The following is a 27482-nucleotide window of genomic DNA, read 5'->3' as shown; positions in this document are numbered from 1 at the left end:
CTTATACATCTGTATTCATGAAACTTTTATATCAGTAAAGTTTTGTTTTCTTTTAAAAAGAAATGAATAGTATATTACATGAATTTAAGAATATTAAAGCTATATTTATGTGGCTAATAATATGTGGTAATTACTTTGTTATTACATAGGTAAATAAAATATATAATCGATTTCTGGGTGCAAGTGCGAATTAGTTTAAATTGTAGCAAAGGTGACATTTAAATAAAATTTCATTCTCTAAAAGATAATTTTATCTTCTCCATATTAAAATCATCTTACGGAAGAGGATATTATCATAGTGTGTAATTCAGCGTCATGAAACGCCTTGATTAATTCCGATAACAAAGACTCATCATAGCATAGTACTTTTCCCTTATCAAATACATTAGGTATAGAACCAAACCGGATATGACTTTTTATCCCTTCTGCTGAACAACCAATAATCAATCGACATTTTTCACTACACTAACTCAATTCAGTACGGATTTTTTTATACTAATTTCATTTAACTTTGATCAAAGGGTAGCGGAAAAAATTCTGTCAACTGATATTGCACCCTTGGCTTAAAGTCTGAAACCAAAATAAACAAAAATATATAAATTATCAACTTCAATTATTTTAATCGAGTCTGCATTAACTTGATGGGTTAATTGATAATCAAATTTATTATATTATAATCTGTTTTATCTGAGTAACTATTAAACATAGGTATATAATATCGTCACTGTTCTGGCAGAAGACACTAATTCGAAAAATCGATATATTGAGTTAGTTATACCAAAATGTTCCTTATTTCAAACTTTACCGTCTGGAACCCTTCTTAATAAATAAACAGTCTTTATTTTAAAGTCATCCTTTTTACGATTACTTAATAAGCTCACATGACAGACCATTTCAAACATTTTAACAACTTCAAAGTCAAAATTACTCAAAACTAGTATTTTTCAGTTAGTGTGTTCTGCCGGAACAGAGACGATATAATGTATCTTATTTAATTATATATATATATATATATATATATATATATATATATATATATATATACTTTGTTAATTTAACATTCACCCTTCATACAATGGAAGTAATACTGTAAGGTAAGCTTTACGGTGCCATTAGATTTTATTGTAAAATACATTCGGTGCCTTTCAGAGATATGGTAATAAGAAGGCTGTAGGTCAGGTTTAAGTACCAGGTCCCTTCGACCAATGATTTGTGTGAGGAAGGATATTCTCAGAAAAAAAAGATTCTTTGCTGTTTGTAAGAAAGCTATTTCCTCTGTGAAAGGGATGCAATAAAAATATTTTTACTGGATCGATGCCAGTGAAACCTAACCAAACAATAAAAAAATATTTATATTCTATTAGTGAAAAAATGTTTTACTTTTAACAACGAAATAATTTTGCTTTTAAACGTCAATTTGATCATTGAATTTTCCCGTTTCTTATTAGAATTAAATTTATTGATTGACTGTTATAATATATTATAGGGGCGCTTTTATAGAAGACTGTAATTTAGAATGATTTTGGATGTGCATGCCGGGGGATGGCGGTTTAATCGGGAGTCAATCCACGTACTAACTTTGTTGTTATTTGGCTATCTGGCTGGAACAGATCCCTGACGCATGCACTCATGCACTAATATGCAAATAGTTATATTTATCACTCGCTCGGCACACTAGGGTTTGGGGTTAATGATGACACTCGAAAGGATACTCGCTTGATGAGTCACCCTACATGCGTTTATGGTTGTAAAATCACAAGAGCTGGTATCACTTGCCATGTGTTTAGTTCAAGATGTACGTACAGATGTGTTATGTATGAGACGCCTGTACCAGTATCATGGCTTTATATGTCATCTAATTGATAGTTTGTAAGGAGACTCGAATTTAATTATTACGTGGACCAGTTGAGCAGGTCGTGGTCTACAAATTAACTTTCTCGTGATTGCGTTAAGCCCCATGGACTTGCGATAATAATTTGGATTATAGTTAGCAGGGAAATATTGGGATGAGAGCGACCATAATTGGCCTCACCATCTTATATGTTAATGAAGTGTATCAAAAAAAAAAAAGTTTATTTGATTTAAAGAATTGGTAGAGATTTTCACGTTTTTATTATCGTATCTGGTTTCTTTGGTTGTGTATTCTACCTTCTACTGTCATTCTTTCTTTAAATTTTCGTATAATGACCATTCTCAATACGATAAATTGAAATGTACTTTAAGATATATAAATTCAAACACTGACATAAGTAAAGTTAAACACTTTTCATCACACTTGCAAGTTATCTCTGCAATGAACCTGAAACCTCAAGAGATAATGGATGAATTCGTGATGAGCGATTAAACAATACCCATACATATTCATACATGTTTTGTCAGACGATCTTCAACTAATAATATAAAGGTTTATGGATAACGAAGACCTTATTAAGTATCATAAACTGAACCTCTACAGTATGGAGTTATACTAACATGCGTGTTATTAAATTGGTTTTAACTACGATATTCACCTAATGATAGTAATATAAGGATCTATAGTCTCATTATTTGATAGTATTTATTTTTAGTTTTTTGGGTGACCAGTTTGGTAGCCATTATCATTTTTCAAAAATACGCCGCCATATTTTTACCTATACTAATTAATAAATCACGGTTATATGCGGGAAATTGAGAGACTTGCGGGTGGTAAAATCGACAAATAAACCCATCATAAGCAAACTTTGCATTACAGAGAGACTTTCCTACACATAGATTTTTTTTTAATTATTAATCACCATATCCTTGCTTTTTCGTACAAGGTGGTTGTTAGTAATTTTGAACAATCACAAACACCCAGGCTTTGAGAAAAACACATAAATATTGTGTCCTGACCGGGAATCGAATCCAGGATTCTCGGGTGGAAGGCAAGCGCCTTACGCACTGCACCACGAGAGCCGCCCCTACACATAGATTACAAATAGATTATTTTCTCTAGTTTTAACCATATGGACGCAAAAAGAATGGTAACCTGATAAATCGTATGATGTTTGGTTAGGTTGAACGTTTAAAAAACGAAAAAGTCTTTTTCGTGATGTACAGGCCAAATCAAGGAGTCCGCGTGTTTCGCACTGATGCAGGCCCTGTACGCCTTTGAAGAGTGGAAGAGCCAATCCATGAAGAAGATTTTTTACCGCGATGGATTAAAATGTTGTATAAAATACCACAATAAAATTATATTTCGCATTACCAGCGATTTCCCATAACCGTCGCAGAAACCCTTGTAAGCGACGTGGTAGCCCATTGGGGCCTCTCCCCACTGACTAGTTTATTAAACCGTGTATCCCTTAATTTAATTACAGCGCTGCAATATTGTGCTTTCCTTTAGCGACTATGACCTGTCCCTTGTTTACAGCCTCATTTATGTCGTATTGTAGGAGTTTTTCCCCACAACTACCCTCAGTGTTTTGTTTAAATAAATAAATGTATATTGTGCACATGTTGCTTGTCATGGCAGTAAATCTTTTTACAAACATTTTTTTGTTATATGAATAATTAATAAAATTATCAGTAAGTTCAAATATGTTGAATTGTTGTTTAATTTAATAAAACGCGTTTTTTTGTAGAACTTATTCCACTTTTAATCAATAAATTAGGACCAGTTTCGTCCGCCTCAGAGGGACATTTTCAACTTGTCCAAAATGTTCTATGTCAAAATGTCCCTCTGAGGCGGACGAAACCGGTCCTAATTTATTGATTAAAAGTGGAATAAGTACTACAAAAAATTGCGTTTTATTAAATTAAACAACAATGCAATGCTGTTCCACTATGAATTGACAGTTAACAAAATAAAAGAAATATATTGAAACTAAAATTTGGAGAGATCTTGACATCGACTAGGAATGAAGGTAAATACTTAATAATAAGTAGATACCTTAACCACAAAATACGACTGACAATATCAACATAATTTAAGAAATGCTTTAGTTGTATGAATACTAGTTAATTTCATCATAATTAGGAATGTTTGAGATGACTCAATTAATAAATCATGGAATCTGTTGGATGTGGGTTCGAGTCCCTCCTGGCATCGTATTTTTTCAATATTTTTTTCTGGTAGTTATGTTTATTAGTTATATGTATATTCTTAAAATACACATTAAAAATATTAAATTATTTAACATACATAATCTGAGAACACTTTTTTGAAAAAAAAATACGACACTCATCAGAATTCGAATCTGCGTATACTCAAATACGTGTCCAAAAAATACTTATATCGTTTATTTTAAAAATATTTTTAAGTTTAATATACGATCTCTGAGTTTATATTATACTTTACTGAAAATAAAAATATTTTCAAAAATCAATTAAAAAACGTATGCCTATGTTAGAAAGTAGATGAATCAATTATGAATGATATAAAATAAAACGCTTATTTGGTAAACGTAGATAATTACTTTGAATTCATGTTTATAAGTTTAAGCATATCTAAAAGTTGTATCTGTTTTTAAATCAGAGAATTAAAAATGAGTTTTTAAAGTTAATTTACAGGAAACTCAGTATTCCTTAATATTCAAAAAAAAACACTTTAACTTTATATAGTTCTATACACAAGACTGCTATCAGCAGCTATCGAGAGTGGTTTTTCATGTTTGCATTGAAGTATTATTGTTACAATAAGTTAGCCGTCTAAACTGTCAAAACTGTCTATCTCACTCTAAAATTTAGCACACCCAAGAGAGGTCCTGTTAAAATATAGCACTTATTGTAACAAATACAATTAACTTATTGTACTTGTTACAATAAGTGCTAATACTTCGATACAAAAATATCAAAAACTACCGTCGATTGCTGCCAATAGCAGTATTGTGTATAGAATAGATGCGCTGGTCGTTTTATTTTTTAAATAAAGATACTTTTACAAGGTTTTTATTAATTAATTGATAATTAATTATAATTAATTATAATTAATTGATAATTAATTATAATTAATTGATAACTGAAGTTTTTGACGTTAGAGATCAGTACAAATTATATGAAATAACATTTAGAATATAATATATAGATATTTTTTGTTAAATATTGGCCGTGTGTGGGATTTTGAAAATAGTCGCTTCACATGGTAAATCTCAGCAATGAGCTAAATAAAAATAAACGTCTGGGTCAGTTCTGATCCTTCGTCCCTTTTTTTCAGTCACCACTACTCGTTTTCCCTATAGAACTAATTTTGCCCCCATAAAAACCACGCGTAGGTCATGTTAGGTGTCAGCGCCATGCGTTTCAGCAATATTCTTTCTACCCTTGACTTATAATATAATATCGATCCACATTACGCGTTCATAGAAAGTTAAATATGTCAGACTCCTTCGCTGAAAATATTTATAGTTAACAGGAAGACTGTAATACATACATAATACTTTAGTACAACCGTGGTGGATAAGTAGTAGCATGCAGAACGTCCTTCTCGAAAGCTGTGGATTACTGGTTTAAATCCCGCATTTATAAAATTACTTTTTCTTTCTTTTGTCAATATATATTTCAATACAAGCAAGAACACGATTTCGACAGACATCGAGCTTCAATATTGGGACTGTACCCAAATAGGATTTCATATAAATAAAAAGGATTTCAAGTTATACTCATTTATATTTCTATAAAAATCGATGTTTTTTAAATAAATATTAAAAATATTAAAATTTTTAATTTATCAAAAATCTCTTAGATACAACATAAAAAAACTAAAAAAAATAATAATAAATAATAAAATGTATTTAATAATAAAATGGAGTCCTTTGAAAAATTGACATTTTATAACATTTTTTTACAATAATTGTAAGTTTATCTTTGACATATACCTACATATTTATTAATTAATACAGTTGAAATTGTAAATTATCAAAAAATGTCTCAAATTACAAGCTTCGTATTTTTCTGCTAGGTTCCTCCGGTAGGTAGAGACGTCGCCTTAATAGACATTATTCTGATTCACTATACAACGCATTAAAAAGTGTCACTTCCTAAATCCTGCAAAGATATAAATAAATGTTTTTAAATTTTTATTAAATTTTACATGTTGTTTTATTATTTATTTTGATTCGCGGTAACATTCGCGTACACATGTTAGTTCATACATGTTAGTGATACGACACATATTAAAATTTGAATTTTTTAAATTTATATAGATATATAATTATATATATATATATAAATGAGTAGGTATATCTTAAGATACAACACAATCTAATGGAAATATGTCCGCACCGTGACACAAGTAGATAGGGAACATTGTGTTTTAATTCAAAATATTACATATATACACGTCATAACTCACATTTTGCAATTTTGTCATATTTGAGTTAAGTATACCAAGTGATTCTAAAGGCATTAATCCATATAAAGAAAAATAGTTGGCTATCAAAAGTCACTTTAAACCACGTAAAATTCGTTGACAAAGTTGACTGTTCGTGTCATAACTCAATTTTTTCAATGAATAATGTGAATTCTGTCATCAAGGCCTTTCTAACCAATCGGGGAGCTCTATCTCTCATAGTGTGATGTGTGTCTGCAGCCTAAGGAGTGTTATATATACTTAAAAAAATATATAGATCGACTCACTCACTCATTAATATTCAAGGAGTTCAATACTTTCTTCTGATTACAAAAAACAGTGCTCTGATGGTTTTCTGCGTTTATCTCAAAACTCGATTTCTGGAATATGTGAGTTATGACTCTAGGCAACTCATGTATTGAAAATATAGCCAATAATTAAAACATAAGCCATTCAAATTTAAAAAAACATTAGTGTAATGGTAAAAATATAACACCCACGATGGCCGCGCGGCTTAAGCGTTGGCCTATAGCGTCGAGGGTCCCAGGTTCGAATCCTGGGTCTAGCAAGTACACATATGGTTTTTCAATTTATGTATGACTCAGAGTATGGACCTAATAGGTTGAGCAATTAGTTGACATCCATTTCTCGTAAAAACAAAATATGTTAATACAAAAATCCACTCTGTGGAGGCCCATATGATCCTATTAGGATCGGACATGGTCGAAAGAAGAATAGTATAATTACCTAGTTAAATTGCCTAAAATAAATATTAATATTTTAATAAAGCCTCGATATGTTTACTTAAATATCCATAGAATATAATATCGAAGCTTTCACGCTACAATGTCACAGACTTTTTAGCAGCTGTTTAGCAAGATTAAATTAATTTAAAAAAAACTTTAAATTAATAATAATAATATTATGTAGCATTTAATGTATGTGTATTTTTGACGAAATCCTTAAATGCAAAAGTCACAGCACTCTACTAGTATACAATATGTAGTGTTAATTCATTTATTGTTTTTACTTTTAAATATATTTAACAATAAAATTATTAGTGACAGTATTATAATATACTGCTTTGAACTTATATGATAATGAATTCGACTACTGTTTTTCTGTCTTGTCAGACAAAGTCAGAATTAGTTTGCTCCGATAATAAATAAAAAGGAAATAAACTCTCTACTTGGATTTTTTATTTGTGTCTTCAGTTTTAATAATTGTAACAAGAACTTCTATAGCAACCAATAATATACACTCACAGTTAGGTACTTGGGAAAATAAGTTATCACTCTCCTCTTCTTAGCCTGGTAGAAAGCACAACATGTAATGTTTTAAAAAAAACTAAACAAAAGGCTTTCCTCTCAAAAGGCAGTAGTGTCAACTTTAATGCCGCAAAGTTAATATTTCCCGCTCGGTAGACATCCCTGGTATAAACTGCATTTCCGCTTCATTTTTCTCTGACCAGGTACTGTACTATCTATACAACAAATAAGTATCACAAAGACTTGAGAGGAAACCGCACCGAATTTTCTATCTCTATACTCTAGTTTTCTTCTCGGGAGAATGCACTTTGAACGCTTCTTTTTACTTCGAAAATAAAACTGCATTGTCTTCCACGCGATACTGGTTTGCCTTCTCTAAGGGAGCTGAGTTTATGGTCTTTCGTCTGCGTCAAATGCCCGTTATGTTAAATGAACAGTTTTTTTTTATATAAAATCTCTTGAGTGTACGTATATTGAATACTATTAGCAGTGTTTTCTCATTCAAATGACTACTTAGACAGAAATAACTGGTCACTAATTTTCTTTCTGTTGTATTTTCAATCATTTAAACATTCAAAAAGAGACAATCCAGATTTATGTTTCTATTTTTTTTTCTTCGAGAATACATTTTTTAAACCAGAGATAACGAGTTGAATTATTTGTATGAATATAAAAGTATAAATATTTTTTTTTTAATTTCTCTAACAGTAACCTTGCTGGAGTATTTTTAATATTAATATAATCAATAATAATAATTATCTGCTTAGTACTGCTACTATTTCACCCTGTCACACCCCAGCGTTGGGGCATAGGGCAAGCATAAATTAGCACCACTTCCATTGGATCTGTTTATGTACTTATATACTTGTCTTATCGACCGTTAAAGTGATAAATATCATCAAACTTAGGGTAGGTTTGTATTATTGTAATAATTACAATAAGAAGGTTGTAATGTGTTGTTGTAATAAGTGCTATATTTTGACAACACTTCTCTTGGCTGTGATAAAATTTTGAGTGAGATAGACAGTTTTAACTGTTTAGACGGCTAACTTATTGTAACAATTATAATACCTCAATACAAATATGTAATAAATACTATCACGTTATCACTATAGCGGTCGATAGTCGCCTTGTGTATAGAATAGACCGCAAAGGTCCATCGGAAACTTTCGCGCTTCTCACCATATCAGACCTACAGCGCGTAGATCGCATTTTAGCACCGCTGAAAAATGAGGGAGAGCCGGCAACGGCGACGAAACCTTCGAAGCTGTGCCACAAGGGTACGAAGTGTCGCACTCTCTGGCGGCATCCGCAACACATGTCCCAGCCACTTTTAGCGTCTCTTCATGATTACCCCAATCACTGAGAGTTTCCGTGTCCGCTCACAAACTAGAGTGTGTGTTCGAACCAGTGTACACATAATATTTATCAAACTTTATTAATTCATTGACACTGTGTCGTTTTATTTAGGTCCAATCTATTGAAGTGTCATGTGGCACCTTGACTATATGGCGCCACATGATACCTCAATGAGGTTACCTGTACGGACGTGCGCGACAGTCATTATGACGCGAGTGCTCGTGGACGGCTCAATAAGGTCACATGTACCTGGAATGCGGACAAGGCCTTAGCTATTTGCAAAAAGAAAATATTCTATTTTCAGGTCTAATAATGTTTTACTTTTTTCGTCCCAAAATGGTAACCGATTTTAAAACTAATAGCCTCATTATTTGGTTACTTTCTTCCGGCATCTACTGATCATTAAAACGAAAACTTTTATATTCTTTGCGAGCCATGTTATTAATTAAATATTCTATATATTTTATATTACGCTCCCACGCTCGCAAGTTCCAACTTAAAGATTACCGCTCGAATTAACTTAAGTGACTTTTTACTTTGGAAAGCATTAATACGGACGGCCAAGTCTTTATAACGTCTATTTGTCTTTACAGCCAAGTAGTTAACAGGCTGGTTTCCACAATCACATAATAATTTATCGGTCGGCTAACTGAGAAAAGAAACTTCGCAAGTGATGACTCGACCGCAGTAGCCGAGGGGTGGAACGCAGTGAAGTGGACAATATACGAGAGGGTTTTTCGGATAGATTATTATCATATTTTTTATATTCTATCAATACCAGTAGCGAAGGGTGGAGGTAAGACTAAGACTAAAACTAGACTAGAATAAGTAACTAAGACTACAATTTACAGATGGCGTTGGTTAGTTTTTTTTTTTTAAATCAATTAAGCCCTGTGGTTGAGCTTTTTAAGTGGACTGTAATCATTTTGTGGGAAGATGAGGAAGTCGGATCTAGGGGTGGGGGCGATGGAACAGAATGCCAGACACTGACCTTTGTGATGATTTATGATGGCTCCGTGGTCTGGTCTCAACTTTCGCTCACGCGGTACTGTTGTTTTGGGTCACCCGGTTCGTACACTCACGCACTTTGTGACATAGTTTTATGGATTATGTGTGAGGGTGTATGAATGATGATTATAGATTCTGAATGAGTCTGTATCTATTGAGTCAATCACTTAAGCGACGGAAAGCTATTAGAAGCCCGCTCACGCCTGCTATTGAGATGCAACTGAATGTTCTTTGTAACACCGTCTCTCATGACCCGTAATTGCTTATTGACTGTCTGGTGACAATAATACTGGGGATTAGGAGGTGGGTGAGGAGATAAGGAGTGGAATGGGAACATGAATTGCCCAACCACCCTGTCTAAACCAAAAGACAATAGTTTTTGTATACTTTTGGCGATACGACAAAATTGTGCACACTTTTTTATTCATACTTATTTGTTTTCGTTGGATTAAGAATACATATTACACATATTATTACTCACATTCATTAAGCCCTGCCAAAACCAAGCTATAATAAGTAAAAAATATTATTCTCTCTATAAAATATCCAAAGTTACGTATGATTTAATAGCATAACTTTAGATATTTTATAGATAGTATTTTTTGACTATTATTTATAATAGCTCGGTTTTGCAGGATTTAATTGAATTTAAAAAACTAACCAACACTTTCTGTAAATTGTAGTCTTATTTCAATGAAAACAAATACGTGTGACTGGCAAAGTTTAGTGTGCACTGTGCGGATCTTAACAGCCTACCTGAACCCTTCGCCACTGATCAACACTAATATTTTTTTAAGTAATTAATCATATTAATTTATTTCCATATGGTCTGAGAAAAATTAAGCATGATTCAATATACGAAATTTAAGTATCTATTTGTTTTTACAATTGACTATTAAAATCAAGAAACACAGAATTAATGAGAATTGAAATACCTAACAGGTGTGGAGTGACAGGCAACCGAACTCGAGTGTGGAATAATATGGGATAAACTTAAACACGTGTCAAGAATACATCATTCTAAGTTTGTCCTTTGTTCAGACAACTGCCCTCGGCTTATGCACTGACGCTTATTCAATATTGGTGTATTTGAAGGTTGCAACTCACACTATTGCACATCTATAATATTTGTTTCATTTTTGTAGGACACTCACACAATATTCAAAACCTTGCTTCAAAACGTAGTGTATTTGGATATAGCCTATCTGAATTATATTTACTAATCTGTTCTGTAATTAAAATAAACTCTTTGAGTAGTAAATAAATAACTCATTAAATTTTTAAACATGACGTTTTGCATGCTTTTGACAGGTTTTTGATAGTTTGTTTAACCATGTCCGATCTTAAGATCATTGTGTCTCCACAGAGTGGATGTTCCATTAACAAAATAAATGTTTGTTTTTACGAGAAATTTATGTTAGCCACTTGATCAGCATATTATGTCCATACTCTGACTCCAAACATTTTTTGCTGACATTCGAGATTCGAACCGGAAACCCACAAGACCGACCCGACAAGTTACCCGCTCGGCCATCGTGGGCGTTATATTGTGTCTTATTACTTATAATGTAATCTGCACGGATTTTTTGTAGATTGTGACGCAGTGCAACACAGCACAGCATGCACATATTCCCTATCACATTGAAAGTATTGAGCGCATCGACAAGAATGTTGACAGGTGGCACTGCCACTTAGCTATTTTTTTCTAGTTATATAATAAGTACTTACGTAATAAAGGTGGCACTACAGTTTATTCAAATCCATGGCTGACTACACATCCATCTTCCATACATATCTATCCTGAGCTCCATCTCTTTTTCTGGTCGTTCACACTCAGCCTCTCTGCGTTCCTTTATTTTTATCGCTATCTGCCTATCTCATTCGGGGGCGACCCAGGAATAGCGTGCCTACTGGGGTTTCTTGATAAAGCTCTAAATCCATCACATTTAATAGTGTGCTCAGTCCTTCTGAGTCTTTGCATTCTCAAGACATTATTTTATGTTATATAACCATTCTATAGTACGTTTGTAGGTGCGTTTTGGATATAACGCGTAAAGATCACAAAAAATCAATGGATGCAGAAGACAAGAGTACGTGATGTGATAGAGGTTGATGAAACGGCAATGGGCTGGAAATGTCACTCGGCTAGTTGACAACTGCTGGAAAAATTTCATCATATAGTAGTTGGCATCCAAAGAGTACACAACGAACGCAGGGTCGCTCTAAAACCCGCTAGATAGACGAATACATAAAGTTCAGTGGATGTACGTGGCAGCAAAGAACTAGGGACCGAGAAGAGTGGTGAGGGCTAGGGGAGGCCGTCAACTAATAGTGGATCGACCCCGCCTGATGATGATGACATAGTACTTATTCCATAATACACACAGTTTAATCTTAATCACGACCAGTTTTAATGATCTGTAACTACCTAATCCTGCTAAAAGTATACGAAAAAAATGTTGAAAATGAGCTCAACTCAGTAACCCATAAATTAAGAAATCCAACTAACAAATCTTTTTTCAGTACAGTATGTAAGAATATATAAAAAAAAAATTGAGTCGGATAAAGCAACAGATAGTATACATACAGTGTTAAGGCTCAAAAATATTTTTTGAACCCTCTCCATAATAAGACCGTACTTCAACTTATCCGAAGCCCAAACAATAGACCGTCTCTCAAGCCTGCTTCAAACCCGAGAATGAATCATTATCAATATAAAATCAACACAGTTATCAATCTCTCATCCCATTTTTTGAAAATCCATACCATTCGTCAATGCCACTGGCGGAACACTAAAGTGGCTTCGTACAATAGAACTTGCAATGAGAATTAAAGAAGAAAATAACTCGGAAAGTGGTTTTGGCTCTCTGGGGCCGAACGGTCGGAATCGGTGTCCGTGAAATTGCGATTGTTTTTGTTCGCCGGCGACGACTCCGCCGCGCTCTAGAGCTTTTTTGATTCAAAAGCTGCTGTCGAACTCCATTAATGCTTTCACTTTATTCTGGCAAAGGCTCCAATTAATATTACGCAACTTTTGATGACTGTGGAGATATTTGAAGTATTTTAATGAGTTCTTTCTGGATACGTAACATTTATCTCATGATTAAAACCATATCATTATATTTATTTAAATAAAATACATTACAATATAGTAATCAATCTGCATATATTAATATAGAACTGGAACTTTCTAGTTAGACTTTAGGTGGATCTTTTCTTATGATATTATGAAATTAAATTTAATCAGTCATTTGTTGAAAATGTCCATCTTAGTTGAAGTGGGTGATAACAGTCTTGGACTGTATTATGTTGAATGAAGTATGTCTATACTATATTAAATTTAATTATCTTCATTGTTTTCATCCAAATATTTACTACTAAAATAACTATTACTAATATATTATAAACAATTGTTGAACACTAACTTGTGAAGGTAACACTATTTATTAAGCAAACACCTCAGAAAAAAATTTAAAACATCAGTATGTCTGAGGTGTTTTCAAATGAATGTATGTTCATTAAAGAATGTTATATTCTCAACGCTTTTGAATAAAATTGTTCGTTCAATAACCTCAATACATAAATTCGATAAACTACTTTCGATAGCGGCCGATAGCAGTCTTGTGTATAGAATAGAATGCGCTGGTATTATAAATTCGGTTTATATTATTGGTTGATCATGTTTTGGAATTTCGATTCAGTGTACCTACTATTTCCAAGAGTGCCATAAGCTCCTAAAAATATATTAACATATTATTTTGAACTTGCTAATAAATTGTATTCGAACTAGTTTTTTTGTGAAATCAACAATATTAATGGTTTAAAAAAATTGCATTGCTTATTAGATATACATTCATGGTTTATCATAAAATTCCAAGTTTTCGAAGTTATACTTCTTTTGGCGCGTTTGGAAAATCAATTCAGAGTGTATTTTTGGCGTATGACATGTAACACCTAATTTATTTTATCACACGAAAAAAAACGCACTCGATTGGATTCGAACCACCGATTGTTCGGTTATCAGCCGAACGCACCACCTTTACGCCACAGTATGATACTGCAATCATGACGATTATACAGTATAATATTATAGTTTAAAATTGTTCCGTTGCCTATTCAGCGAATTTATTATTGTCGGCCATTTGCAATATTCCTTACATAAACAAACGATTAAACGTCAGATTGAAAGTTGGTACTATACAAATAAAAACTACGAGAAACCATTATATGATTTAGTAATATAAGATAAAGTGCATAGAAATAAACCAATGGCGTTCCAATAAGCGGTCCTTTTTCTTGAGTGTGTAATTTAACAAGATAATTAAGACCTAGGCAAAGAATCTAGTTTATCACAAGTTTTGTTTTTGTTTTGTTACGCCAAAGAAGTATAACTTCTAACGCGCGTACACAAGTACACACAACGATTTTTTTTGTATTATTTATTTTAATAATCGGTTTCCAACTAATATAATATTATTTGTCCTAGCTATATATTATTAACCAGTGTTTAAGTATTATTTGTGATGATTTCTTGTACGAAACCTAATAGAGCTGTGTTTCTTTATTTGCAGTCCCTCCAGGGAGGCCAGTAATTTACGACGGAAAGCGGAGGGACCGGACCAAGCTGATAGAGCCTTACAACGAAGGCTCCGACGTTGTTCTCGTCTGCGAGGTGGAAGGAGGTAATGCTACTCTACTATAATTTATTTCATTACTATTACAGGTTGCCTACAATCTTTTTTCATTTACTTTTCAATATTATCGTCATAAACCTGGTATCTACAAGTATGAGACGTCGATTACTTAACTCCAACTAGATAACTTAATTTTATCATTGTTGAGTTTTAAAAATAGAACAGTTAGTACACATACCTAGATTAAATTAATTTTTACTTCACTTCACTTGATCGTGGCACTATGCTGTTTCTTATAAATTTAAAAACAAATAATCAACAAGTAACAATGAGATATTATGTCAAAAATATTATTATTTTTGTCAATAGGCAATTGACGGTTAAACCAGTAGGCAATTACAACTTAGTATATTATATAAATTAAAAATTCTGAGCTTTAATAATTGTTTTTCGGCATTTTACTATGCACTGACATGATGTTTAAAATATGTTATACGGTGATAGATTTATGTAAGCTGGCACTTATCACAATAAACGACCATTTTGAAACTGGTTTGGGGTAGACAATGCACGCATGCACTGCGATGCGTTCATCAATCGAATGAAAAACTGTCCTGCGCGTGTATTCTATATACAAGGCTGCCATCGACGGCTATCGGCGGCTATCGAGGGTAGTTTATCATATTTAAGTATTGATATATTATAATTGTTACAATAAATTAGCCGTTTAACTGTCAAAACTGTATGTCTCACTCTAAAAGTTAACACAGCTAAGAGAGGTGCTGTTAAAACATAGCACTTTTTGACAGTTCAGACAGTCGCAAGGTTGCATCACCAGTCCCGTACGGCTCTGCTTGGGACAAAATGAGAGCTTAAATTCTTTGATCTGGCACATGTAAGGGTTATGTTAGGCGGCCGCGCATCTACGTGGCTGCATATTATACATAACGGGTGTGGAGGTGGAAGTTTTACACACCATGTAGACCACACAGACGGTATTATATTATATATAAGTTATTGTAACAATTAACCTCCTCAATACATAAATATGATAAACTACCCTCGATAGCTGCCGATAGTAGCTTTGTGTATAGAACAGATGCACTGAACTTTTAAAGCGAGATAGACAGTTTCGGCAATTTCGACGGCTAATTTATTGTAACAGTTATGATAAACTAACCTCGATAGCCACCTATAGCAGCCTTGAGTATAGAATAAATGCGCTGGTATATATTTCGCTAAAGAGTTTGCGTCTTTATTGCGTTTCGTATCAAATATAATACTACTATCCATCCCTCTCATACGCGTTACACTCAATCGCTTAGTCGCATATACATATTATGCATTTCGCTCACACCCATTGACATTTAAAACGACGCATTATTTGTCTATATATATATATATTTTTACACTATATTGTTTTGCTTATGATATAAAAAAAAAACGTATTTTATTAGCTATATAATAATATTGAGCATATCGGCAATATTTGTATTTTTATATATTGTCACCTTACTATTAATACCTCGTAAGTCCGATAGTATGGAAAAATTAATTTTTTTCGACAAAATTTAAACAAAATTAAAATTAAATCAACCTCGACTCTCTAGAATAGTATGCTGTCTATTTATCGGCAAATTTTAAAAACTCGTAAGTCTCGTCGTTTCAGACATGGAATTAAAACCTCGTATTTTCCAACCAGTGTTAAAAATATATTATTTTATTTCGTTTCTTTCCTTCCCCTCAACATTCTTCTCAAACAGTTTTACGAGGTTTTAATAGTAAGGTGGTGATATGTACTTTTAATTATATACATTACAGAAAATATACATATACCTATTAATATATGTAATTTTTCTAAATTATTATAATAAGAGGCCATTAAACGGTACTGAAATCAAAGGCATATTAATTCGTGACTTATATTATTATGTGACAACAATTTTCTCACTGCCCTTTAAAATACTAAGAAAGTAACCTTTCCACACAAAAAAACGCGTACAAAAAGATTTCAATAGGAAACGACCACTGAACGTTACACAATCGGGTAGTGACACTGTTATATATACACAAAAAAAATACGTAAGCTTTATGTGTAATGAAAAAATAACGTTAAAAAAACTTCCAATAGCCAGCACTCAGCAAACCACTGTGCAATGCACAGAGTGATTCGAAATTGAATTATGAATGACAATGGATGCTTTTATTAATATTAGTAAACCGCGCTGTTTCGATTGACTCTAAAATCACGATTCCAGAATGTTATACATATTATACAGTTATGTATTGATAACATGTGGCTATATAGCATTGAGATCAAAAAGTTAATGTTCTAATTTTAATAAATTCAATCAGAACATCTTTTCACTCAGTTCACGCTCTATTTACATATTTTGTTGCGCTTTTCATAGTCGACTGTAAAAATCAAAAGTAAATTTACAATAATTTAAAGAAATGTTATAAAATATCAATATTTAGAATAAATGATCTCATCGTATTATTATATCATCATCATCAGCCTGAATCTAACCACTGCTGGATGAAGGCCTCTTCAAACTGATTCCACTGCTCTTGGTTTTGTGCGTTGCGATGCCACGTACTTCCGCAGAACTTTATCATTTCATCGATCCAGCGGCCTGTAAGTCTACCTTGCGGACGTTTTGTACCTGTTGGATACCACTGGATGACTAAATTTGTCTAACGATTGTCTCTTCTTCGAGCTATGTGTCCAGCCCATCTCCATTTGAGGCAATGATGATTATGTTTATAATAAAAATTTAATTTATTTGTGTATAGATTTTTTTTAATAATTCATTGTTCTAATACGTTTTATATTAATAAAAAAACGTTAATTAAAAAAAAATTGCGTACAACATGATAACCTTTTTATTTATATCAAATCACAATTATTCAGTATGGTTACAACATTTTTAAGCTTGTATATCCAAAATATTATTTGCGGTAGAAGACTTATCCGACTCCTAAAAACTTCAATGGGAAAAAAGTCATGGCTTACTACTGAGATATGGATGAACTTTTGCTACTGGAGCTCATGCCACACAAAGAAGGCAATTGTAACAAGAGAAAGTTGCACTTAGCCTTTTGTGATGTTCTGCGGTCTGGCTGAAGCTGGTCTCTGGTGCATGCTCTCATGTTCTAGTAGGCACTCGCTCGGTACACTTTTGATGAATTATATGATATGATATGAAGTTAGCTGTACCGATGATAAAGACACAGGTGGTTTGATTAACGGGATTTTCACGGAGACTCGGATAGAATTGTGGTTTCCACGACGGTTGCACTGGACATGCTCGTGGTATAGACTTAACTTTTTGAATCAGTTTGTATGCATGGAATTACTAATAGATGGTATAGCTGTAACGAGCTTACACGTGGCCGTTGTCTTGAGGTAACTGAATGTTTTTCAATCACGGTCGACTGATGACCCGTAACTGCTAGGCGCCTGGTCTTGTGACAATATTGAGGATTTGAGGTAGGAGGGAAGTATAAGAAAATATAGGCAATATTGAGACTGCAAAATCGATCATGGAATCTATGCTGCTTTTCAAAATACTTCAGAGTGTAGTAAGCAGTTGGTCTTCAGAAGTTTACTATAAAAATCCATCTTTTCTGGGTGAGTATCCAAGTGAGAGATGAGCTAAACTTTTTAAAACGACAACTTTTATGGTCACGAACGTAGCTAAGGAACAGACCATCACTTGTCTTGTTCTAGGTTTTCCACAGCGCCCTATTCGTAGTTTGTTCAACCATCACCATTTATTTTTAAACTATCACAAAATATGCGACTGACGTAAATGCATTTATATTTATAATTTTTGAAAATCATTATGATCTTTCAAATAAGTAATAATGATTCATTTATTAAATCTTAACTAAACCTATTTTTATTGACAACTATTAATTTTAATAATTTATTTGTCCAGTGCAAGGATCGAGTATTTATTATAGTTTTATTTAAGGCGCTATGTTTTATTATTTTTCTAAAACATTCTAAAATTCCCTTCATGCACTGTAATACCAAATGTTCATAAGCTTAGCATATCTAATATTACAAGCTCTTTGGAAGGATTTCCATTCATCAATGGAATGCAACAACCCAGCATATTGTGGTCCTCATAGTTTAATATCTAAACCATTGATATTGGTTTCTCTGGCATTGACATCGCAATACGTTGATGTTATATTTTCAAAATCTGGGTGTGTCTGTGATTATTTTACTGCTACTACTACATTGCACCGTTGATAACTTTACGCATAGAATAGTTAATATAATAATAAAAATGGTTGTTTTGTTTTCAATGTGTATTTTATCCAGTACAAATACTCAATGAGTTGACCTCAACGCCAACTATTCCTAATTTAAAACCTCTTCTCTGTGGAGGCCCATATTCTTCCACTAGAATTAAACATAAGAATTTTCTATACTGCTGTTTCTCTACTTCTAGACCACATTATAATATATCTTAGGTCTCATGACCTGTTATAATATTAAAAAGAAAAAGAGACAAATAAATTGATTCACCAATATGGAATATGTGATAATCACAAAAATCTTTTTTTTTATTATAAAATCATGTGATCTTTATTTATCTGAATTTACGAAATAGCCCATGTTTCTTTGCGAAACGTGTGCCATTTCTTATCATAAACAGGAGCACCTAAGACTGAGTTTACTCGACGCCAAGCGAAAATAAATAGCTGCAATCACCCTGTATACGTGTGTGGTTTAAGCGCAGTGCTCTTCAGTCAATGTTATGCGGTCGGATTTTAGTCCCAACCACCAATTAAATTTTATTAATAATAAGATCATATTATGGGCATCCACAGAGTGGAGGTTTGTATCAACAGATTTTTATTTTTACGATAAATGAATGTTGGCCATTTGCACAACCTATTGGGTCCATACTTTGGTCGTACACAAATTGAAAAACAATTCGTGTACTTGCCAGACATAGAATTTGAATTTGGGACCCACGTCGTCATAGGCCGACACGGCCACTCGTAAATTACTAATAATTAACGTGTTTTAATTCAATAACAACATCGACATAACAATAAAAACTTTGAATAATACTATAAATTACATAAAGATGTTTAAATTCAAATTATTGTCTTGAAAGCAAAGTAATATTTTAAGTCCTTTCATTCTCTTTTGTACAAATAGTTGTAGATATAAACTAATATCAATTTTTAAATAACTATTCTTTTATTCAACGAATAATTCACTAAAGGGGGACACGCTCAGCGTACGTCAAAATGGAGCTTTTATGCTATTTTCAAAGCATGATCCTGGACATTCCTTAAACGTTGTAGATAATCTATTTACATAATTTTGAAGCCTTATTATCCTTTATATTTATTTTAAACATTTGATGACTGCATAAAGTATTTTTATTACATAAAATAGTCTTATTTTAAACCTCTTGCTCTAATGTTTTAGAATATAGTCATATTTCAGTACGTCCATGTGTAGTGGTGTTAAGATTTTTTATATTTATTAATTTTTAAAACATTTATAAAACTATTAGTAAAATTTATATCGACATTATTATAGCGAAATATTTACAATAAAAATTATATTGATAATCTCCGTGATCCCAAATTTGACAAGAATTAGGCATTTTATTATTCAAAAAATGGGCAAAATTTACACATTTAAAGATACTGATTATAAGCTATGTCTTTTACCATTCAAATGTGATAAACATTCTACGAATAATGTTTGCTGTATAATAATTCTTGGCCTAAAAATAAGGAACTATTTTTTTGAAATACGCCATTTCTATTCCCAGCGGCTAAGCTACAACATACGGCTGTAGCCATAAATTAACAAACGATAAATGAAGTAGGGAGTAAAATCATATTAATGTTTTTGTAAAGTAAGATTTTTTCTATTGGTTATACCTACCTAATATTATATTTTCTCAGAAGTGTTTTCAAAAGTATGTAATTATCTTTATTATGGATTTAACGATTATTTGTGGATACTGTCGAATCAAGGAGTGCTAGATGCAGACGTAAATTCAAGATGCGTCATGCGGCCGACCCATGATTAGCTGCCCGCGTGCGCTTTACATAATGCACATTAAGATGTGGCACCCTTGCTGAAATATGACTTTTTTTACATACTTATTCACTTCCATAGCAGTTGATCAATATTCAATAATTGGTATGGTACAGGACATAGAATCAAGTGTAATCATTTGGAACAAGTGTTTCGATAAGTTAAGTTTGTTAATTTAGTTATTATTTCACAGAAGTCTTTAGCGTCCCTGCCCGGCGCGCAAAACGAACAAATGACCCGCCCGGCTGAAAATGGCGTCCCGGATAAAATTGTGAAGTCAAACGGCCGGCAACGGTTTTGGTTTGCATTTATTTGTATAATTCCGCGCGCAAAGACCTGCTTCGGTTTATTGCAGTTGGAACCTTTGTGCTGGGCGTGTGGGGAAATTGAAAAAAACCGGCGCGACTCCGGGAGGAAAAAAAATTAACATGTGTGTGTGGTCCAGCATTTTTTTTACACTGGATGCCATGCAGATGAAATTTAAGTCTATTAATAAAAATATTCTTTTGTCTACATATTTTTCTATAATGTCTATGTATATTTGTCGAGATAACCCGGATAATTCAACCGTCAGCCATCCTTTCTTAAGACTCGCGCCTGTCCCCAATATTTTGCCACACGAAAACTTTTTGTCAATGGAAAAACTCGCGGTTTTTTTTATTTATTAGGAAACAAACAGTTACATTTTAATTACCAAAATATGTTTAAAAATAGAATAGTGAAAATTTATTGCAACCAGCGCAAAGTTTCCATATATAAATCATAATATAGTTAAGCCTAACAAGATAGAGAATAAGAAGCGCATAAATACAAAGAAATTACATAAGAAAAATGAGGAAGAATAATGAATAATTTTATTATTGACAAAAAGGAAATATTTTTTTAATATATAAGTATTATACTTATACTTAACTATATTATAATATATGTGTTAATTAAATTATTGAAATTTATACATAATATGGGTGACCTAAGATAGAACAGAAAAAGAGAATAATAAGAACGGAAAAAAACATACATTTAAAAATTCAATCGATTATACAAAAATTTGGTAGTAGGTACCTACCTACTCACTACATTTTCTCTTTAACTTGTTTCTTTAAGTATCACGGTGCATGGGTGATACATCAGTTCCATGCGGCTCCATGTCGGGATAGCAGAGTGAGCATTAAAATATTTTCTTTCTCTGCATATCCACGGCTGTATATACATGACGGGTGGAGATGGGGAACCTAAAATCAGTATTCATTACAACTGTAATTGGTCATCCTATTGACTATTTAGTCACTCAGCTGAAGAGTCGAACGCAGGAAAGACTGTATGAGTGTCTTATTTATGTCAAACTTGCTGACGATTGTCGTCACTGAGACTCTTGACAACGACGTTTAACTTAACTTACGTTCAGCGGATGTAGGTACATAACGAAAAGAGTAAATGAAACTAAAGTAAGCCATCATTCAACATATAATGATCCTTACTGATGAAGACGATTGAGTATGGTAATAAAGTGAAAATAGTGAAAGGTTTTTTTCCAGGATGGTATAGTATTGTTGGTAAAACATGCGTCTCTAAAGCTACGGGTGCGACTACTGTCCAACAAGATCTTGTTGGCTACGTGAACTGTAAACTAACAAGCTCCTCCCATTTTCGATTATAGCGCCTTTCGGTTAGTGACGAGTTATTCACGTGTTAAAACTGTGAACTAAACAAGCTCCTCCTATTTATCGACGACAGCGACTTCCGGCCTGCCCCTAAATCTTCTTAGTATAATCCTGCATTTGGTTTGTTGATAACAAGTTCATAACTAGAACCTTAAATCGTTTGAAGGATTCCCATAGGGGAAAAAAATTTAATTATTTACTTGTATAAGTGAAAGGGCAAAATGAGAGATGTATATTTTTTATTATTTAAAAAAGAAACTGGAATTTTATAACAACTTAATTATAATGACGAAATGATAAAACTTCAATTATCTTATTACAGTTCCTCTATACATTGCTTGATAATAAATAATAACAATATCGCATATTAGAATATCCGCACTTTTAAAATAATATAACGTTCTAATTTTAAACTATGAATGTTCGTTCTGAAATAAAATGGCCGTTCAAAACAAATGACCTAACTCAACTATTTAATCGTAATTACACACATTTTTAAACAACGTCACTATAAAACTATAACTATTATATTCTCAATTAAAAATACATTGTTTGTATTGCAAAATGTACTTTATTTTCAATTATCTTTTCGGCCATATACAGAGAGAGAAATTGCGCATCTTTCTCCTGACGTATGAATGTAATTTTGAACTAGACTAATCTCCGCCATTTGCAAAAAGTAATACGCGTTTTACAAAAAAGGTAATAAATGTCACGTAATTCGTTACCAGTCCACTCGCAAGTCGTGATACCTACTCTTGCCCATCTCTGACGTTCATCCCATCGTTTTCCCACCCCTGTATTTGCTATTCGACCGCTGCCCCGGGGCTTGCTAAATTATTAAGCATTCCTAGACAAAAGGTGCCCGAAGTTTAAAGAGATCTCTCCCAAACCGATTTATCAACACATGCGCTTACTTACACGCACCAAAATTAATGATTTTCAAAGTTTCACTGGTTTATATTCAATATGAATGTTGATTATTTGATTCTTTAGTGTTTATTTCTTAGTTCTCTCGTTTGCCACCGTCGCGACGGTTGTTTTTTTTTTTAATTAGAACAATATGCACATTTTTATTAGCCGATAAACACTTTACGTAGACTTTAGGTAGATGTCACGCAATTTCCATTATGCGATATCACGCATCGGGAATTTATAGCAATATGACCTTTATTGTAATGGCGTTAGAGCAGTGTTTCTAGTGTCAATGTTCATTTGAGGGAACCCGTTCAAACCGAACCATTCGGAAATATTTGGTAAGCAATTATTATTATATGCTTTAACTTGTCTTGCTGTAACTATGCTTTATAAATTTTATTAAGTAAAGTTACTAATCACCATTACTGTGGAACCGGTAGGCGGTTAGAAAATTTTACTACTAACAGAGATACAAAAGTGGGCGGTAGGTATAAAAAGGTTAACTACCCCTGATTTAGAGCCTTAATTATTTATGCTAATATTATAATAAATATTACTTGACGTGATATATATAGGTATATTGCAAAACTGCTGAAATAGCAGTGGGCTGGACATGTCGTACGGCGAGTGGATAACATGTGAAAATATAATAATAAAAAGCGATAAATATAAATTCTCACTGATGCATGCTCAGCACTATTCCTTGTTTATAGTGTGTTCTTGTATTAAAATAAAATATTCGCGTAACGAAGAAAACCGACTATTACCGGAAACTCTCGAGTTCAAGGGGGTGTTATAGTCGCCCGTAATTTAAATTTATCGTTTCGTTCTAAATTCAAAACGCGACCAAGTCGTTTTCTGCGTTTCTCGATTAATGAGATTAGAATGACGTATTTTCGGTGTATTGGTTACAAACGCATAGTGTCGGCCACACTCATTATGCTTTCGCTTTCTTATTCCCTTATAATGACTGAATTAACAATGCTCGTTACAAGAAATATTTTAATGTACGCAAATTTTATATATATTTTACGCCAATATACCCTCTATCCTATACAATACCATCACAAAAAATAAATCAAACGAAATTTAAAAAAATCAAACAATGTTCGAGAGTTTTAAATACCAAGCGCGTACGCAGCCATTTACGCTATTTCGGCCATTCTGATCGCGACAATTATTATGTATAAGTATTATTAATTGTAGACGCAAATCAATTAATTATTGATGACTATATTTTCTTATATTATCAATTTTTAAATAATTATACCACTTTTGTGGAATACAGAGGCGGCGAGGTATTACTACCATAAAATATCAATGTAATAAAGTTATATACTTATTCATTAAAGTAATTTCTATCGAATTCAACATGTCCATGTGGCGGATAAATACAGGATGCAAACCACATCTGGGAATGTCTTAAAATATGGATGGAAAGGGAAGATCAGCTCAAGTCGGTTCAACCAACTGTTGAAAGTGGTGGCTGGTCGCCACAAAGACATATTGTGTTGCATTTAGAAAAATTGCGGCATCATACAGCCAACGTGAAGATATCTTCACTTAGAATGTTTGGTAGTTTTGTATTAGCTTTTGTTACTTACTACAATTTTTAATATTGCCTATACGTGCCCATCTCTCTCATGGGTAATTTTAACTTAAAGTCTTGTAAATTCATCCAAATCACATTTAAGTGCACGGTGACCTCAGTCTTGAATAACTGCTTTAAATGCTTTATGACATAAAAAAATATGCTTTACATTCAAACGTAGGGTCCTGTTGGTAGGGCCATTAATTTCAATGTCTAATCTCACCGTCACGTGAAATCCATTATATCGATATTCCAAGCAATTTAATACAGCGATTGTCTTCCTAATTGCCATCACCAATGGCAGGCTAGTTCTACAACTTTGGAGAAGAGAAAACTGATGTTTTCCTATTAGGTAAAAATACATCAACACTGACAAGAATGACAGAGTTATTACTTACGTATTAGAGTTTTGTGGCCATATACGATGTCGTGACTAATGGAAAGTATACAAATTACCTGCAAAATCTACTTTAGATAATGTGAATTTCATTCTATCACCGGGATATATACCCAGAAATCCGTAATACTAGTAAAATGCGCTATATTAGACTGAAAAATGACAACCCTCGTACTTTGGAAAGCGTGATTGACGTAGATGACAAGAATGTAGTTCAATATCTAGCAAAAATACCAATATAACTTTGTAAAATTTCTGGCTGTTGCCGACGTATTCACTAAAATGCTGCATTTACCAGCGGAGACTTTTAAAAATCGTATAAGAATATAAAAAAAATATCGTAAAACCTATGCACTCGTAAATGCACCTATTGTGATATAATCAACAGTAATAATCTGACCAATTTCTCAGTATATGAGCAACTAATAAATATGTTTATAGTTACTAAAAAGTTATAGAAATCGTTTCGTGACTGCGTTTTCTTTTCATAATTTTTTCGATAATATAATAGGTACATATATCACAAAATTATCTCAACATAATTTATAAAATGTAGGTATGTCATCATCACTAACATCATCAGCCTGAATCTATCCAAGGCCTCTTCAAGCTGCTTCCACTTCTCTCAGTCATGTTCATTGTGCCGATACGTACTTCCGCAGAACTGTATCATTCCATCGATCCAGCGGCATCTAGGTCTACCTTGCGGACGCTTTGTAACTCTTGGATGACTAGATTTGTTCAACGATTGTCTCTTCTTCGAGCTATGTGGCCAGCCCATCTCCATTTGAGGCTTCTAATGAACTATATTACATTGCAAACCCTTGTCTGCTTCCTTATCTACTCATTCCTCTTTTTTTCCTTTCGCGTTATGCCCAGCATGCACCTCTCAATGCCACGTTGTGCTACTCTAAGTTTCTGGATCTCTCTTTTACTTAGGGTCCATGTTTCACACGCATATGTGATTACGGGAAGCACACACTGGTTGAACACTTTGCGCTTTAGGCAAACAATTATTTAAAACATATTCTAATGATTCAAACTAATTTTCAAGACAAGAAAGTCTACCGATTTTCAGCATTAGCCCTCAAAGACGCACCAAATTCTTAATTTTTGATATTTACATGGCAAATAAGAACTCAATGTTAGAGATAAAATATTTTCACTGTCTCGTAATACAACTACAAACTTTTTGATGCTTCCGACTTGAGCTTCGCAAGTCGAAATTCACAGCGAAGAAAAACTGTTTCGCAGGTCTACGATAATATTATATTTAAAGGTGTTCACCAGTCACAAAGTGATCTGGCGATGTAAACGTACGGGTTGTAAAAAAAGCACACGATAAAATATGATTTATTGATTTTGATTTTTCGACGTCTAAATAAATTCGTATTGTGGTTTTCTGTTACTACTTTCGTGTTGGGCTTAACTATTCATTGTAACCAATATATATATAACCAATAATAATATCATCCCATCTAACGAGGTGTCGCACTTTTAATGAATCTGGTAAAACGTAAATATTTTATTTTTAATTTTAAATAGTCTTAGTATGCAATAAATTATGTTGAACTATCGAGCTTCAAAGTAAAACAAAAATCAAAATAATTTATCAATAGTTCAATATTAGTTTGATATAGTAGACATAAAAAACGAAACTATTACCGTTTTCATTTTTTAGATATTTCTACGCAAACTTTTGATATCCTGTTAGTGTTGGGTTATAATAATTGTAATCCATGACAATTGGATATAATATAAACTAATATAAAATACTTCACATACATATTCAAATTATATTAGTTTATTCATAATATTGTGATGTTTGTTATAAAAACAAGTGTCTCGAAAACCTGCAATTTTCCGTGCTTCACTCGTGTACCCTCTAGTGTTCCGGTATGTTGTAAAAATATGAAAAGGTTCCTGACTGAAATTAATTTGTAAACGCTGATTTAGCGAGTATTTATTCGTCACCTCAATACAACAACTAGATAACTTGATTTTCACTCTTTTTGAGATAGCTATTGAATATGATTCTGCATTTCCTTCTCTACAAAATTATAAAACTAGGTAAATCAGAAGCTAATGGGAAACTGTATTAATTTTGTGTTTGAAAATATTAGATACCTAACTCTAAAACCGCAAATGCATTAAATAAATTAAATAATATATCTACAATATTTTTTCATACAATTGAAAATGATTTAATTGTATCCTATTAGACGAGCATAATTTTCCATTTTTATTTTTAATA

The 27482-nt window shown here is 32.8% G+C and overlaps 1 protein-coding gene across 1 annotated transcript in view; it reads left to right on the top strand.

The window, feature by feature from the left end:
• Nucleotides 1-27482, top strand: part of side-IV (sidestep IV transmembrane protein) — a 298443-nt gene that overhangs the window by 153148 nt on the left and 117813 nt on the right. The window contains exon 4 of the mRNA XM_085948535.1: nucleotides 14514-14624. Within this exon, the coding sequence (XP_085804661.1) occupies nucleotides 14514-14624 (111 nt within the window). The remainder of the gene's footprint in view (nucleotides 1-14513; nucleotides 14625-27482) is intronic.

This window comes from Rhyacophila brunnea, unplaced genomic scaffold, assembly GCF_057557595.1.
Source record: "Rhyacophila brunnea isolate RB1 unplaced genomic scaffold, BYU_Rbru_1.0 scaffold_20, whole genome shotgun sequence".
Classification (NCBI taxonomy): domain Eukaryota; kingdom Metazoa; phylum Arthropoda; class Insecta; order Trichoptera; family Rhyacophilidae; genus Rhyacophila; species Rhyacophila brunnea.
The sequence above is the reverse complement of the archived record's forward strand: the minus strand, read 5'-3'. Positions and strand labels throughout refer to the sequence as shown.